General features: G+C 47.6%; 1 protein-coding gene across 2 annotated transcripts in view; it reads left to right on the top strand.

The window, feature by feature from the left end:
• PTGS1 (prostaglandin-endoperoxide synthase 1) overlaps positions 1 to 15053 on the top strand; it is a 45790-nt gene that overhangs the window by 20970 nt on the left and 9767 nt on the right. For both annotated transcript variants that reach the window (XM_083423088.1, XM_083423089.1), the window contains exons 3-5: positions 9340 to 9456; positions 11806 to 11946; positions 12755 to 12898. In XM_083423088.1, the coding sequence (XP_083279214.1) occupies positions 9340 to 9456; positions 11806 to 11946; positions 12755 to 12898 (402 nt within the window). The remainder of the gene's footprint in view (positions 1 to 9339; positions 9457 to 11805; positions 11947 to 12754; positions 12899 to 15053) is intronic.

Genomic DNA, 15053 nt, shown 5'->3' with positions numbered 1-15053 from the left:
AAATGGATTGGTCACCAGTGATATTGTTTTTTTAACAGGGGAATAACATTCTTTCCATAACCAGGCCTCAGTCAGCAGTCTGACAACAGCATCTTGGACCGGCTGAAAACTTCCAAACACTTTGCAAAGGCAGCCCCACATGGAGTGTGCTACAGTAGTCCAGCTGGGATGTAGCTAAGGCATTGTATCCTGTGAAGCACCAAACTCACAGTTCTGAGCTTTGTGCTTTAATAATGTATAATTATTCCTTCTGTTTTATTAAATCTGAGATGCCAAAACTCATAGCACTGAAATACTGGGTTTTTTCCTAAGCTCACCATACTGTTTAAAAGGTTTTAAGGTTTCTACCAAGTTTTTAGTCTGCTTATGGAAGGTTCAGGACCACTTCTGGCAACACTTAGTAGCCCATGCATTTGGAATGGGTGCTCAAAGACCCATGGAATTGTAGACTTGGAAGGGCCCTGAAGGGCCATCTAGTTCAACCCCTGCAATTCTGGAATCACAGCTAAATAATCCCTGACAAGTGGCCATCCGGCCTTTGTATCAAAACTTCCAGGGAAGGAGAGTCCAGCACCTTTTAAGCTGGTCTGATGTCAAACAGCTCTTAGCATCAGAAAATCATTCTGAATGTTTAGTCAGAATCTCCTTTCTTATAACTTGAATCCATTGAGTCCTACCCTCCAGAGCGGAAGAAAAGAAGTTTGCTCCCTCTTCCATGTGACAGCCCTTAAGATATGTGAAGGTGGCTATCACATCTCTTCTCAGTCTCCTCTTTTCAAGGCTAAACATACCTTGCTCCTTCAACTGGTCCTCATAAGGTTAGTTTCCAGACCCTTGACCATCTTGGTTGTCCTCCTCTTCACAGTTTGTCAATATCCTGCAGAACTGGACACTATTTCTGTTGATGCAGTCAATAACAACAACAAAATAATAAAGCTCAACAACTTTGCCCCCACCCCTCAAAAAAACTCAACAACATTTGTGTTCGGATTTTCAATTTATGAAATATGGCAACCCTAATACATACATAAACATACATACAAACAAACATAGATACATCATTTTTTCTTGTCTCCTTTCCATAGTCCAAACCAGGGGTAGGCAACCTAAGTCCCGGGGGCCGGATCCGGCCCAATCGCCTTCTCAATCTGGCCTGTGGATGGTCCAGGAATCAGCGTGTTTTTACATGAGTAGAATGTGTCCTTTTATTTAAAATGCATCTCTGGGTTATTTGTGGGGCATAGGAATTTGTTCATCCCCCCCCCCCATATAGTCCAGCCCATCACATGGTCTGAGGGATGGTGGACTGGCCCATGGGTGAAAAAGGTTGCTGACCCCTACTCCAAACCATGCTCTAGGCAGCTCACAACATGGGAAAAAAAGGAATTACAAACATAGCAGAAATAGTCAAACAATAAATAAAACATCAAAAAGTACACAACCAAATAGAATAATTTCCATGTAAATCACAAGATGTAAAAGAAAATACATGAAAGATAAATAACAATCAATGTCGCTTTTAAAGCTTGACTCATCTGTAAGATCCTTACGCAGCCACGCCAGTTCCTTTAGGTACCTCCCACTTTTCTTTCTTGTTGGAACTGTTTGTGATTGTGCCTTAAACACCCCACCTTTAAGAAACTCCCGTCCATCATGGACTCCCATTTCTAATAATGGGATCTTGCCCAGAAGTTTTTTGAAACCAGCTTTCTTAAAGTCCAGAGTTTGACTACACTCAGCTTTCCCTTGCCTCTGTGTAATCAGTCCCAAGAGGAAATGCTCACTGCATGAGGAAACCTTGCCTTGGGTCCAGGAAGCAGCCGGAGCCTTGATAACTTCATTTATGAGCAACAGCTCAGCAGCTCAGTACAGCAGCTGGATCATGCCTTAGGCAAGGCTAAGGCTCCAACTATCTCCCATGATGGAGGGACTCACAGACCAAAGAGATGAGGGGGTTAGGACTAGGTGGCCCCTCAAGCCCCTTCAAACTCTACAATTCAATGATTCAATTATAGATTGAGTACGTCTCTCATAGGAAAACGAAACCCGAGACAAATCCAGAGTGGGGTTCTTCAGCTCTTGCAGCCAATCTGGTGCCAAACCTATTGCTCTGCTTTCCTTTAGACTACATCAGCAAGGCCCAGAGGGGGGTCTTGTAGATGTCTGGGCAGCCCAGGACCGCCATACACACGGCCCAGGCCTGTGCCCCGGGGGGGGGGGGGTGTTACTTCAGCGCTTAGCAAGAGCTCAGGGGCATCAGCTGTTGTTTTATTACATTAGCCACTCATTATCTCTGAAGATGCAAGGATCTTCTCCAGCTCCATTTACTGGGTTTGTTTAGTTCTTCCCCATCTCGTATAAACACAGCATTCTCCAGCGTCCTATTAATTTAAGCTTACAAACTACAGCTGCATCCCTGTTTGGCATGTCAAGAAAAAGACAAGCCACAACAGCTGCTGTGCAGCTGTGGGTGCTAATGTCATTCCGTTGGCTCAGAGGTCCTGGCTCTTGATGTGGATTGGCCAGGGTGGGGCCGTGACGAGACACCAAGAAGGACTAGGGACAGACAAAGTTTATGGTTACGAGGACATGGTAATTAAAAAAACCCAAACACCCCATGTTTAGGGGATGTATAAGTGAGGATACCAAACAGTAGTAGAGGGGCTGTTGCCTTTGTGGCCTGCCTGGGGGCTTTATGCAGAAAGCAAGGGTCCGGGACCTCTAAACTATGGTTATTCATGGACCTTAAGGTCCTCTGCGGGGCAGACCAGGAGGGGTGGTCCCGCAAGTACGAGGGCCCTGAGCGACAAAGGACTTTTAAGGATTTTAAGGATTTTAGGCAGGAAGCCTCTCTCAACCCTACCTGGAGATGCCAGGAATTGGACCTAGGACTTCTGCTTGTTTGGATCCTGGGTCTGAAGTGACTGGAGATACCTGCCCTAGTTTGTATCTAGTTCTCTGACCAGATTGAAAACAGGCAGAGATTCTTGGCTGTAACTGAGAGGTTATCAGCTAGCCGTCAGGGTCATCTGTCCTAATCTTCTAATGCTGATAATTTGGGCTTTTTGGCTCAACTTGGCTGCATGCTTTTAAAATTATCCTGAGCACTTGGGGGGAAAAAGGCAAAGGGTCTGTGTAGAAATGGTTCCTTCATCAATTGCCTCGTTTTCTCTTTTCCCCCTCCTGCCACACCCTCTTGCAATGGCCAATTTGCAATGAAAATCCAGCACCAGGCCCCTTTCTTTTGTAAAGAGATCCCGTGTGCTTCTAAATTTCCTTTGCGTGGTTAGGTGGCCCGGAGAAAGACAAGCCCTACATTGTGCTAGGGGCAGCCTCATTTGCTTAAAGCCTCCAAAGGTGTGGAAATCTGCTATCATCCGATCCCCAAATTCCCCTCATCTCTGATGACTGCAATAGCTTTACTCATCTGTGCTTATGCAGGAGTTGCAGATTGGGGGCCGGCACCAGCCCAGCGCAGCAACTTGTTCAGAGACACAGTAAGCAGCCTCTTCCCAGAAGCAGGTAGTTTTTCAGCATCTCTCCAAGGGGAATTATTCAATTGTTCTGTCACACATTGGAGTGGTCTACTGGCAGAGTTAAGGAGGTGGGCTTGGAGCAGCTGCTGAGGCAGAGAAGCAGCAGGGAGAGTTTTCTATTATGTTGTGGGGTGTGTGGGTGTGTGGGTTAATTATTTGATTCATCCTGCCCACCTAGCAGTTTGAAAGCACATCAAAGTGCAAGTAGATAAATAGGTATCGCTCCGGTGGGAAGGTAAATGGTGTTTCCGTGCGCTGCTCTGGTTCGGCAGAAGCGGCTTAGTCCTGCTGGCCACATGACCCAGAAGCTGTACGCCGGCTCCCTTGGCCAATAAAGCGAGATAAGCGCCACAACCCCAGAGTCATCCACGACTGGACCTAATGGTCAGGGGGTCCTTTACCTTTACGTTTACCCCATGCCAAACCTGGTGCCTTGCAGCTACAATTCCCATCATCCTCAGCTTTCCCAGCCCACACTTCCGTGGGCAGCAAAAGCGCAAGCAAAATGGTCCAGGGGTTGGAGCGATTTCCCTATGAAGAAAGGTTGCAGAGTTTGGGACATTTGGGTTTAGAGAAAAGGTGTGTAATAAGAATAAGAATAAGAATAAGAATAAGAATAAGAATAAGAATAAGAATAAGAATTTATTTGTACCCCACCCACCTAGCTGGGTTTCCCCAGCCACTCTGGGCGGCTTCCAACAAAGATGAAAAATACATTAAAATGTCACACATTAAAAGCTTCCCTGAACAGGGCTGCCTTCAGATGTCTTCTAAATGTCAGGTAGTTGTTTTTCTCTTTGACATCTGGTTGGAGGGTGTTCCACAGGGCAGACACCACCACCAAGAAGGCCCTCTGCCTGGTTCCCTGTAGCTTTGCTTCTCGCAATGAGGGAACCGCCAGAAGGCCCTCGGTGCTGGACCTCAGTGTCCGGGCGGAACGATGGGGGTGGAGACGCTCCTTCATGTATACTGGACCGAGGCCATTTAGGGCTTTCAAGGTCAGCACTAACACTTTGAATTGTGCTCGGAAATGTACTGGGAGCCAGTGTAGGTCTTTCAGGACCGGTGTTATGTGGTCTCGGCGGCCGCTCCCAGTCACCAGTCTGGCTGCCGCGTTCTGGATTAGTTGTAAGAGGTGGCATGATAGAAGTTCATAAAATTATGCATGGCATGGAGAGTGGACAGAGAAAACTTTTTCTCCCTCTCGCATAATACTTGGAATTCATGGGCGTCCAATGAAGCTTACTGTAGGAAGATTCAGGGCGGGTTTTTAAAAGTCCTTCTCCATGCAGCACAGAGCTAAAAACCAGGGAACTCCTTCCTTCCCCCAGGAGGCAGCGATGGCCACCATCTTGGAGGGTTCTAAGAGAGGATTGGACAAATCCATGGAGGAGGAGAGAGCTATCAATGGCTCCTAGCCACAATGGCTATGCCCTGCCTCCACAGTTTGAGACAGCAATGCTCCTGAGTCCCAGTTGCTGGAAATCGTGGTCAGGAGAGCACTCTTGCGCTTGACTTCTGCTTGCTTGTCTCCCACTGGGGCACCTGGTTAGCCAGTGTGATACCAGGATGCTGGACTAGACAAGCCTGATCCAGCAGGTCCTTTTAATGTTCTTATGTTAGCAGCAAGGTCAGTGGAAAAGGCAGGTTCCTGCCGTAAGGAGATTACCATCTTAAGGTCTGACAGTAGAGGCAGTAACAGAGGCAAGAAGAGCAAGGAGCCTGGCCACACTGAAGGCTGCTCCCCTTCAAACTTCTAGATGCATAGGTTCTGGGATAACCCAGAGGCTTGGGGGAGCTGCTGGTTCCTCCCAGTGTATGCTGCTAGCCCCTGATCCATTTCCAGAGGATGTGGTGCAGGAGTTTGGCTACAGCGGTGGGGTGGAGTCTGCCTGGAAGGTAGTATTTCATCATCTACGCTTTCTGCTCCTGTGCTCTGGGCCACGTCTACCCCTTTGTTTGTTTAGCTCAGATTGCTTCCTTATCTCAGCACTCTGTTTAATGGGGCTATAAAAAAGCATGGGGCCTGGATCCCTTGCCAGCAGGGTTGATTTGTGATGGGAAACCCCTTGCTTCTTCAGTTGCCTAACTTTGCTACAAGGCAAGGCAACCTTCTTCAAGCCCAGTCCAGCCAAGGACAACCATGTCTAACTTGGCCAAACAGCGGAAGCTGGGTGACATCAGATATGACCCTGAGCTCAACTAAAATCCAGCACATATGTTTTCCCAAGCTGGCCAGAGAACTCTGGACAAACCTCCACACCCTCTGAGCATCGCAGTTGTAGACAAACACCAGGAAGATTCAGGAGGAATAAAAGGAAGTCCTGTTAAATAAAAGGAAGTTAAAACTTTGGCACTTGCTTCCACAGGGGACAGTGATGGCCCCATACCTTAAAAGAGGATTGAACAAATTCATGGAGAAGGAGAAGGCTAACAATGGCTACTGTTACCAGAAAAATGCCCATTGCATATCCTACCCCCTTTTCCTTTCTCTATACAGTATATCTGTTGTGTGCCACTGTGATAAGAATTTTAAGGTCTTAAAGGTAAAGGTAAAGGGACCCCTGACCATTAGGTCCAGTCGTGGCTGACTCTAGGGTTGCAGCGCTCATCTCGCTTTACTGGCTGAGGAAGCCGGCGTACAGCTTCCGGGTCATGTAGCCAGCATGACTAAGCCACTTCTGGCGAACCAGAGCAGCGCACGGAAACGCCGTTTACCTTCCCGCCGGAGTGGTACCTATTTATCTACTTGCACTTTGAGGTGCTTTGGAACTGCTAGGTTGGCAGGAGCAGGGACCGAGCAATGGGAGCTCACCCCGTCGTGGGGATTTGAACCGCCGACCTTCTAATTGGCAAGTCCTGGGCTCTGTGGTTTAACCCACAGCGCCACCCGCGTCCCTAACCCTTTAAGGTCTTAGGTATATGTTAAATGTTCATAAATGTATCAACCAAGCACGTACATAGATCAGCACAGGAAGACCAACCTGAAACCATTTTTTATTCCTAAACTGAATATCCCCAGGATATACATGAAAATAAGTGTATATTTATGCCATATACTTTCACCTGAGTTTCCCCATGGAACAATGTATTCTTGCCTCATTGCATTCTGGAAAATCCCCCATGATTCCCCTAGCCAGAGATAAGGTAGGCAGATAACCATCAGGGGAAGTTCCTGAATCTGCCATTGTTTGCTCAGATGTTCTGCATAGGGAAGGTCTGCTGAGCATCCTGGTTGTCTTCATCAAATGCAAATGCTTTGTGTAAAACTGTGTCTGGAACCACAAGAAACTTGCTAAATCTTTAGGAATACCATGCCTTGACCTACCTGAGCCATTGTAACCCCATATTAGGTGTGATGTATTTCTGATTTTGTTCTTTTCCATGCTGAAAGGCAAACCTTTAAAAAGAGTGGTTTTTCTTGTTTCTGGGTCCTTCACCTCCTGACAAAAGGGGGGGGACTCTTGCAACAGATCATAAAAGATCAGCTTTGCTTTCACTGGATTTCTGCTTCAGCTCATTAATCTCTGACCAGTAACGAACTTGGGGAGTTTGGCCATCAAAAGGCACCCCTCCCCTATTTTCTGGTAACACTACTAGCCCTGGTGGCTGGGCTTTGCCTCTATGGTCAGAGGCAAAAATGCTTCTGAATGATTGCTGGAAGCCACAGGAGGAGGGGGGGGGCTTGGGCTGAGATCCTGCTTGCGGACTTCCCACTGGGACATCTGGTTGACCACTGTGAGAGCAGGATGCTGGACTAGATGAGCCACTGGCCCGATCCAGCCTTGAGTCTCTTCTTATGCATTGGGGGAATCATCACAGAAAGTGGAACGTTGGGTGGACAGCCCATGGTTATTGTGTCAGTGACATATTGCAGGAGATCCCTAAAAAAGCCAGTGGTCTCAAGGGATCCTGACTTTCTTTGTAAATCAACATCTGGCTTGAAGAAGAGGTCAGTTCATTTGAAAACACTGGTCCCTTTTTATGAAGCTTGATGCCTCTTCATAGTGTCTTGATAGGTAGGCAGAACTTAAAAGTAATACAGAGCCAGTTCTAATGTAGAGTAATTGTGGTGTTTTGCACAGTTATATGTAGATCTCTGTTCGTAAATCGTATTTTCTCTTTGCTGTTCTTTTCATTTGCGAATGGAATCACTTGCCTTCGAATACAATCCCTGTACACACTTAATTGGGAGTTAGCCTATTGAACCCATTGGAATTTGCTTCTGAGTATAACAGTTTCTATAATAGCCAGCTGAAACAATTCAGGGGTAGGAGTTGCTTGGCCTGCTTCCCATCTGCCCACCCCACTCAGGCAGTCTGACGGAATAGCTGCCCCCAAGATGGCAGCTGAGGGAGAGTTGGCCTGGTGGGGCTGGCCTGTCACCGCATAGCAGATGGAGTGATAAACTGTTGGCCATCTAATTTTACATGCCAGAGATTCCATATTGTGTGCTAGATGCTTGTATACTGCACAGTATCAAATCAACAATAAATAAATCTCTTGAAACCAATAGACTTATGAAGAATATTATGAACGAGAGAATCAAACATGGCTCAGGGAAGCTTACAGTAGGACTGTCCAAGTAATGAATACTCAAATATCAATATGCTGCATAATTTGGACATGTCACTGTGAGAAGCGAGAAGAATATGTCTGCCATACTTATCATTACAGCCACTTCTATTTTTCTAGAAAAAGAGGTGCCGGAACTCACCATGAACACCTCCCTTGTTCTCTTATAATGGCAATGGCACCCACCTGAGAGGTGGCAGAACTGAGTTCTGGTGAGTTCCAACTGGAAAAAAGTGCCCTTAGAGCGGTACTTATACTGAGAGTGAACATTTTCTGTTAAGAGCAGTGCTGCATCATCTAGATTCACTGTTTTTGGAGTCGAAACAAAATTAAAAAATTCCTTCCCGTAGCACCTTAGAGACCAACTAAGTTTGTTATTTGTATGAGCTTTTGTTGCATTCACAAAAGATAGTACAAGAGTGTACAAGTTTTCAGAGTGCACAAGTCCTGCTTGTATCTCACCTTGATCACTCAGATCATCTGCAGGGACAAGATGACAAGACTCATTTGACAGCAACAAGCAGCTGGGCCTATACAGTGGTGCCTCGCAAGATGAAAAGAATCCGTTCCGCGAGTCTTTTCGTCTTGCGGTTTTTTCGTCTTGCGAAGCAAGCCCATTAGCGGATTAGCGCTATTAGCGCTATTGGCAGTTTAAGGGCTAAAAACGGCTTTTTAAGGCTTAAGGGATTAGCGGTTTTGCTGCTAAAATGCTTTTAGCAGCTTAGCGATTCAGAAAAAGGGGTTTTGGAGCAAAAAAAACCCCGAAAATTTTCGTCAATTTTCGTCTTGCGAAGCAAGCCCATAGGGAAATTCGTCTTGCGAAGCGCCTCTGCAAACGGAAAACCCTTTCGTCTTGTGGGTTTTCCATCTTGCGAGGCATTTGTCTTGCGGGGCACCACTGTAGTCTTACCAGCCCAGTCTTATGGAACGCTCTGCCACTAGAGACTCAGCAGGCACCTTTCGTTTCAACATTTAAACGCCTGCTGAAAACTCTTCAATTTTGCCAAGCCTATGCTATCTATCCTTGCCTATGCTTGGCAAAGAACACATCTTTCCACAATAGTTGATTCCTTGATTCCTGATTTTGATTGTTTTATGTAGTTTTTGCTGTATGGTTTTTGGGTGCAATTGTTTGCAAGCTGTTACGATCTTTTTATGAAGAGCATTTTTAATAAATAAAAAGTGACAATAATTTGTTTTCTCTCCCCGCCCCTCCTGCCCCACACAGTGAATCCATGCTGCTATTTCCCATGCCAACACAAGGGCGTGTGTGTCCGGGTTGGCACAGAGGGCTACGAATGCGATTGCACCCGGACCGGCTACTTTGGCACAAACTGCTCTCTGCGTGAGTATCCCCGTGGCCTTTCTGCAACAGGGGCAATGGTGTAAGGGTGGATAAATAAGCAGATTCCAGATGCTGAAGGGTACAGAAACGGTGGGAAAAACTGCTTATCATGGAGAACCTTCTTGTTGTCGCTGTTCTACCATTACCCGCCACCTCAGTCTCTGAGTGGTGAGAGGCTCCAGGGTTCCGGGATCTCACCCAGGCTTTGGTTTCCTTGGAAGTAAGGTCACTGGAGACTGTGGGGTCTTCAGGGTCTGTGATTTATTTACACCCATAGACAGCCTGAGCTGTCTATGCTCATCATTACCCCAGCATATCTTGCTTAGATCCAGCATATCTTGCTTAGATCCAGCACAAAGCAAGCAGGTCTCTGTGTCTCCAGCTCCCAGTCTTCTTTTTTAGTTCAGCTCTCTCTCTCTCTCTCTCTCTCACACACACACACACACACACACACACTGGCTATTATCTGTAGCCAGTGCCACTTATGCTGATCGAAGCAGTTGAGTGGGCACATGTAAAGGTAAAGGTACCCCTGCCCGTACGGGGCAGTCTTGACAGACTCTAGGATTGTGCGCCCATCTCACTCAAGAGCCGGGGGCCAGCGCTGTCCGGAGACACTTCCGGGACACGTGGCCAGCGTGACATCGCTGCTCTGGCGAGCCAGAGCCGCACACGGAAACGCCGTTTACCTTCCCGCTAGTAAGCGGTCCCTATTTATCTACTTGCACCCGGGAGTGCTTTCGAACTGCTAGGTTGGCAGGCGCTGGGACCGAACAACGGGAGCGCACCCCGCCACGGGGATTCGAACCGCCAACCTTTTGATTGGCAAGCCCTAGGTGCTGAGGCTTTTACCCACAGCGCCACCCGCGTCCCGTGTGGGCACATGTAGAGTAAGGCAATTTTGTGGTTAGCTGTTGATAGCTATTAGCCATTAATCATAATCATAAAAATTTTTATTTATACCCCGCCCTCCCCAGCCAAGGCCGGGCTCAGGGCGGCTAACACCAGGTGTAAAAACAATTGATTAAAATACAACTTAAAAACAAGATTAAAATACAACATTAAAATGCAGCCTCATTTCAGTAGAAACTCAAATCAAAAACCTTTTTGGGGATGAAAACGTCAAATCTTCACCAAGGCCAACTATCCAGACTGGTCCTTCGTGGGCCAGAAGAAAGCCAGGGATTATGGATAGAAAGGGTGGGAACCTCCATGTTCAGAGGCAATCTATCTGCGAATACCAGTTGAGGCACGTTGCTTCAGTGCCTCCATTTGTTAGGCTTCCCAGAGATAATCTGCTTGGCTGTCATGGAAAACTAGATGCTGGATTGGGTGGGCTGAGCTTTGGCATTATCCATCCGGGCTCCTCTGGCGACATTCTGATAGGAACAAAGGGAGCAGCATCATACTGAGTCAGACCTCCGGTCCATCCAGCTTAGCGTTGTCAACACTGACAGGCTGTCCAGGAGGAAATTCCCTGCCCTACCTGGAGAAGTCATTGGGGACTGAACCATGCATGAAAAGCAAATACTTTGCCCCTGATAGCTAAGAAGGAAGTCTCCAAGTCTAGTGGCAGTCTACCTCCAAATACCAGGTGCTGGGGCCAAGCAACAGGAGAGGAGGGGGGTTGCCTGCCTGCTGTGCCTGCCTGCTTTCTGGGCACATCTGGATGGAGGCTGTGGGAACAACAGGATTCAGGATGAGCAGGGATTTTTTAGCTGTAATTCCTGAATTGCAGAGGATTGGAGTACAGTGGTACCTCGCAAGACGAATGCCTCGGAAGACGAAAAACTCGCAAGATGAAAGAGTTTTTCGTTTTCTGAGTTGCTTCGCAAGACGGATTTCCCTATGGGCTTGCTTCGCAAGACGAAACGTCTTGCGCCTTTTTTTTAAAACCGCCAATGCATTCCTATGGGAAACCGTCAATACACAGTGGTGCTTCGCAAGATGAAAAAATTCACAAGACGAAAAAACTCGCAGAACGAATTAATTTCGTCTTGCAAGGCACCACTGTATATGACTCTTTAGGTCCCTTCCAGTGTGGTGTAGCGGAGAGTCAGGGTGGTGTAGTGGTTAAGAGCGGTGGACTCGTAATCTGGTGAACTGGGTTCGCGTCTCCGCTCCTCCACATGCAGCTGCTGGGTGACCTTGGGCCAGTCACACTTCTCTGAAGTCTCTCAGCCCCACTCGCCTCACAGAGTGTTTGTTGTGAAAGCAGATGGTTAGCCGCTTTGAGACTCCTTAGGGTAGTGATAAAGTGGGATATCAAATCCAAACTCTTTTTCTTCTTCTTCTTCTTCATCATCTTCTAACTCTATGATTATACAATATTTGTGTTTTCTTTCCCAGCGGAGTTCTGGACGCGGTTGCGCGATGCCCTGAAGCCGAGCCCAGCCTTCTATCATTTCATCCTGACCCACTTCCAGTGGTTCTGGACCATTGTCAACAACACCTTCATCCGGGACACTTTGATGCGTTTGGTGCTGACGAGTAAGTGAAGAGCAGTAGATTGAGAGCGGGACTTAGGGTGATGGGGGGGGGCAGTCTCTATGACCAGCAAACAAACAACTCTTACCTCCCAAAAGTGAGCTTTTGAGCATTATTGCGCAAGGGGGCCAGGGAATTATCCCAGGAATCCTGAGGTCTTGGCAAGAAGGATCCATATCCTATTGATGCTTCCAGCAGTTCACCCAGGTTCCCCACTAATTAGCATGGAGGACACAATCCATTTGGCCGATTCACTCCTACAGGAGGCAGTGATGGCTCCCAGCCAAAATGGCTTTGCTCTGCACATTTGGAGGCAGCAATCATTCCAAATATCATTTGCCAGAAACCGCAGGAGGGCAGAGGGCTCTTGTGAATGGATCCAGCGTGCCAGTTTACCGCAGGGATCTGGAGATTTCATGCTCTACAGAACAAGCCACACTGGCAACGAATGGGAGATCCCTAAGAGCAGGGGTCGGCAGCCTAAGGCCCATTGGCCACAAGCAGCCCATGGGGGTCGTTTAACCGGCTCATGAGCCACTCCCGAACTGAGCCGTCCGCTCGGCGAGTCCCCACGCACTGCGCTAAACCGGCACAGCACGGCGCGGGGACTCGCTTCCATGGCGCCGCAAACCGTGTCTGCGCAGACACAGACGCTGGAAATCGCGGGCCACGGAGGGATCTCCTCTGGAGTGAACCGGCCCAGGTGAGGTAAACCTTCCCCACCCCTGCCCAAGAGCATCACTGTGGAGGAAGGTGTCAGCTGGCCAGTGTTCCATGGAGGTTTATTTTGTACTCTTCTCTTTCTCTGCAGTCCGAGCCAATCTCATCCCCAGTCCACCCACGTACAATTCCGCCCATGGCTACATCAGCTGGGAGTCCTACGCCAATGTCAGCTATTTCACTAGGGTGCTCCCACCGGTGCCCACCGACTGCCCCACGCCAATGGGAACCAAAGGTGGGTGCAGCTCAGCAGGGCCTCCTCCGCACCTCAGCTTAACTTTTCTCTCGAGATAGCATTAGCGAAATCTGCTCCGTATCAAGTCCATTCCTGCCTTCACAGCTGTGTCACATGGCTTAACTTTTCCGAGAGATGAAAGTGGTGTAGTGTGAGAGTTTCTGTTGATAGCATCTAAGTGTGGGCTGGCAAGGAGGGCTGTGTTATTAGGGAGGGGACGCAGCTCAGGGCGAGGGTTTGTTTATTTATTTGTCTCGTCAGTGATAGGTTCAATAACAGGCACAGAACTGAAGAGTTTGGAAGGGGCTCTTTCAAATTGTCTAGCCTGACCCAATGCACAGTGCGAGCAAGACCTACAAACCAAGCCTTATGAGGAATGGTTGAAGGAATTGGATATGTTTAGCTTGGAGAAGAGGAGACTGAAAGGAAATATGATAGCCATCTTCAAATACCTGAAGGGCTGTCACATGGAAGAGGGTGCAAGCTTGCTTTCTGCCTCTCTGGAACCAACGGCTTCAAGTTACAAGAAAGGAGATTCCGATTCAACATCGGGAAGGACTTTCTCACAATAAGAGCTGTTCAGCAGTGGAGCAGACTCTCTAGGGAGGTTGTGGACTCTGTCTTGTTTTTGAACAGAGCTTGGCTGGTCATCTGTCATGTGATTTCCACATTGCAGGGGGTTGGACTAGATGACCCTTTGGGACCCTTCCAACTCTACAATTCTATGCTTCCGTCTGCAACTCAGGATATTACAACTGCAGCATCCTTGCTGCCTGAATATTTCCATCCAGGAGAGGCCACTGCCTGCTGTGGAGGAGGTTTCCTCACTAGAAAGTTCTGAGAGTGTCTGTTCTACTATCAGTCTCAGTCGCCTCACCTCAGAAAAGGATGTTTCAGGGTTGGGCAAGATTCAGAAAAGGGCAGCCCAGATGATCAAGGGGACACTATGATTCTCCTGCAAGGAAAGGTTGCAGTGTTTGGGACTTTTTAGTTTAGACCATGAGTAGGCAAACTAAGGCCTGGGGGCTGGATCCTGCCCAATCCCTCCTAAATCCAGCCTGTGGACCGTCCGGGGATCAGCATGTTTTTACATGAGTAGAATGTGTGCTTTTATTTAAAATGCATCTTTGGGTTATTTGTGAGGCATAGGAATTCGTTCATTATTTATTTTTTCAAAATATAGTCTGGCCCCCCACAAGGTCTGAGGGACAGTGGGCTGGCCCCCTGCTGAAAAAGTTTGCTGACCCCTGGTTTAGACAAAAGGTGACATGATAGAATAGAAAATGTATTTCTTGCATTTCTGTCCCAGCTTTTTCTCCAAGGCACTCAAGCTGGCTTCCATGGTTCTCCCTCTCCTAATTTAATCTCCTGTGAGGTAGGTCAGGCTGAGAGACTGTGACCAGCGCAAGGTCGCACCCAGTGAACTTCATAGCTGAGTGGGGATTTGAATCCTGGCCTCCCAGGTTGTAGTCCAGTACACTAACCCCGATACTATCCTGGCTCTCTCACAAAATTATGCAAGAAAATGGATTGAGAAAAGTTGTTATCTCTCTTGCAGAGCTACAACTCCCAGAGTGGCTTAATAATCAATCCCTCTTCATCCAGAGTTCTGGGAATAGTAGTACATCTGTGAGGAAAACAGGGAATCTCCTAATGACCTTCACCACCCTTAACAAATTAACAGTTCCCATAAGCCTTTGTGGGAAGCCACAACTGTTTAAAGTGGTGTCATAGCGCTTTAAACGTACTGTGTGAACATGGCCTTCATATCATTCTGGGCACCTTTTGAGGATATTGAAGAAAGCTTGTGAGAATACTTATCAACCAAAGTGACTGCTCCCGTTGTCAGAAGGAAAGTGTGGCTTCAGAAAACAAAGCAAAGGTGCCTTTAGCTCTGTACTCCAACAATTTGACAACTGGCCCAGCTAAAGTTGGTGGATCTCCTAAGTACAGACTTGTGGGTCTGATTTTATGGCCTGTTTCTTAAATGAATTGGAGTCCATGCACATCAAAACTCCCCCTCTGGTTGATGGGGGTGTGTTCCTATTTGCTCTCCTGCTGTGTGTACCTTCCAGCCAGAGGTACTAAACCTTGATGTGAACTCCATTGAAAAGCCTGTCTTTGAGTTGCTTGGATGGGAGTCTTTGTAGTGGTC

This window comes from Podarcis tiliguerta (genome assembly GCF_965153285.1).
Source record: "Podarcis tiliguerta genome assembly, chromosome: Z".
Classification (NCBI taxonomy): Eukaryota; Metazoa; Chordata; class Lepidosauria; order Squamata; family Lacertidae; genus Podarcis; species Podarcis tiliguerta.
Note: the sequence above shows the minus strand (reverse complement) of the source record. Positions and strands in the feature narration are given on the sequence as shown.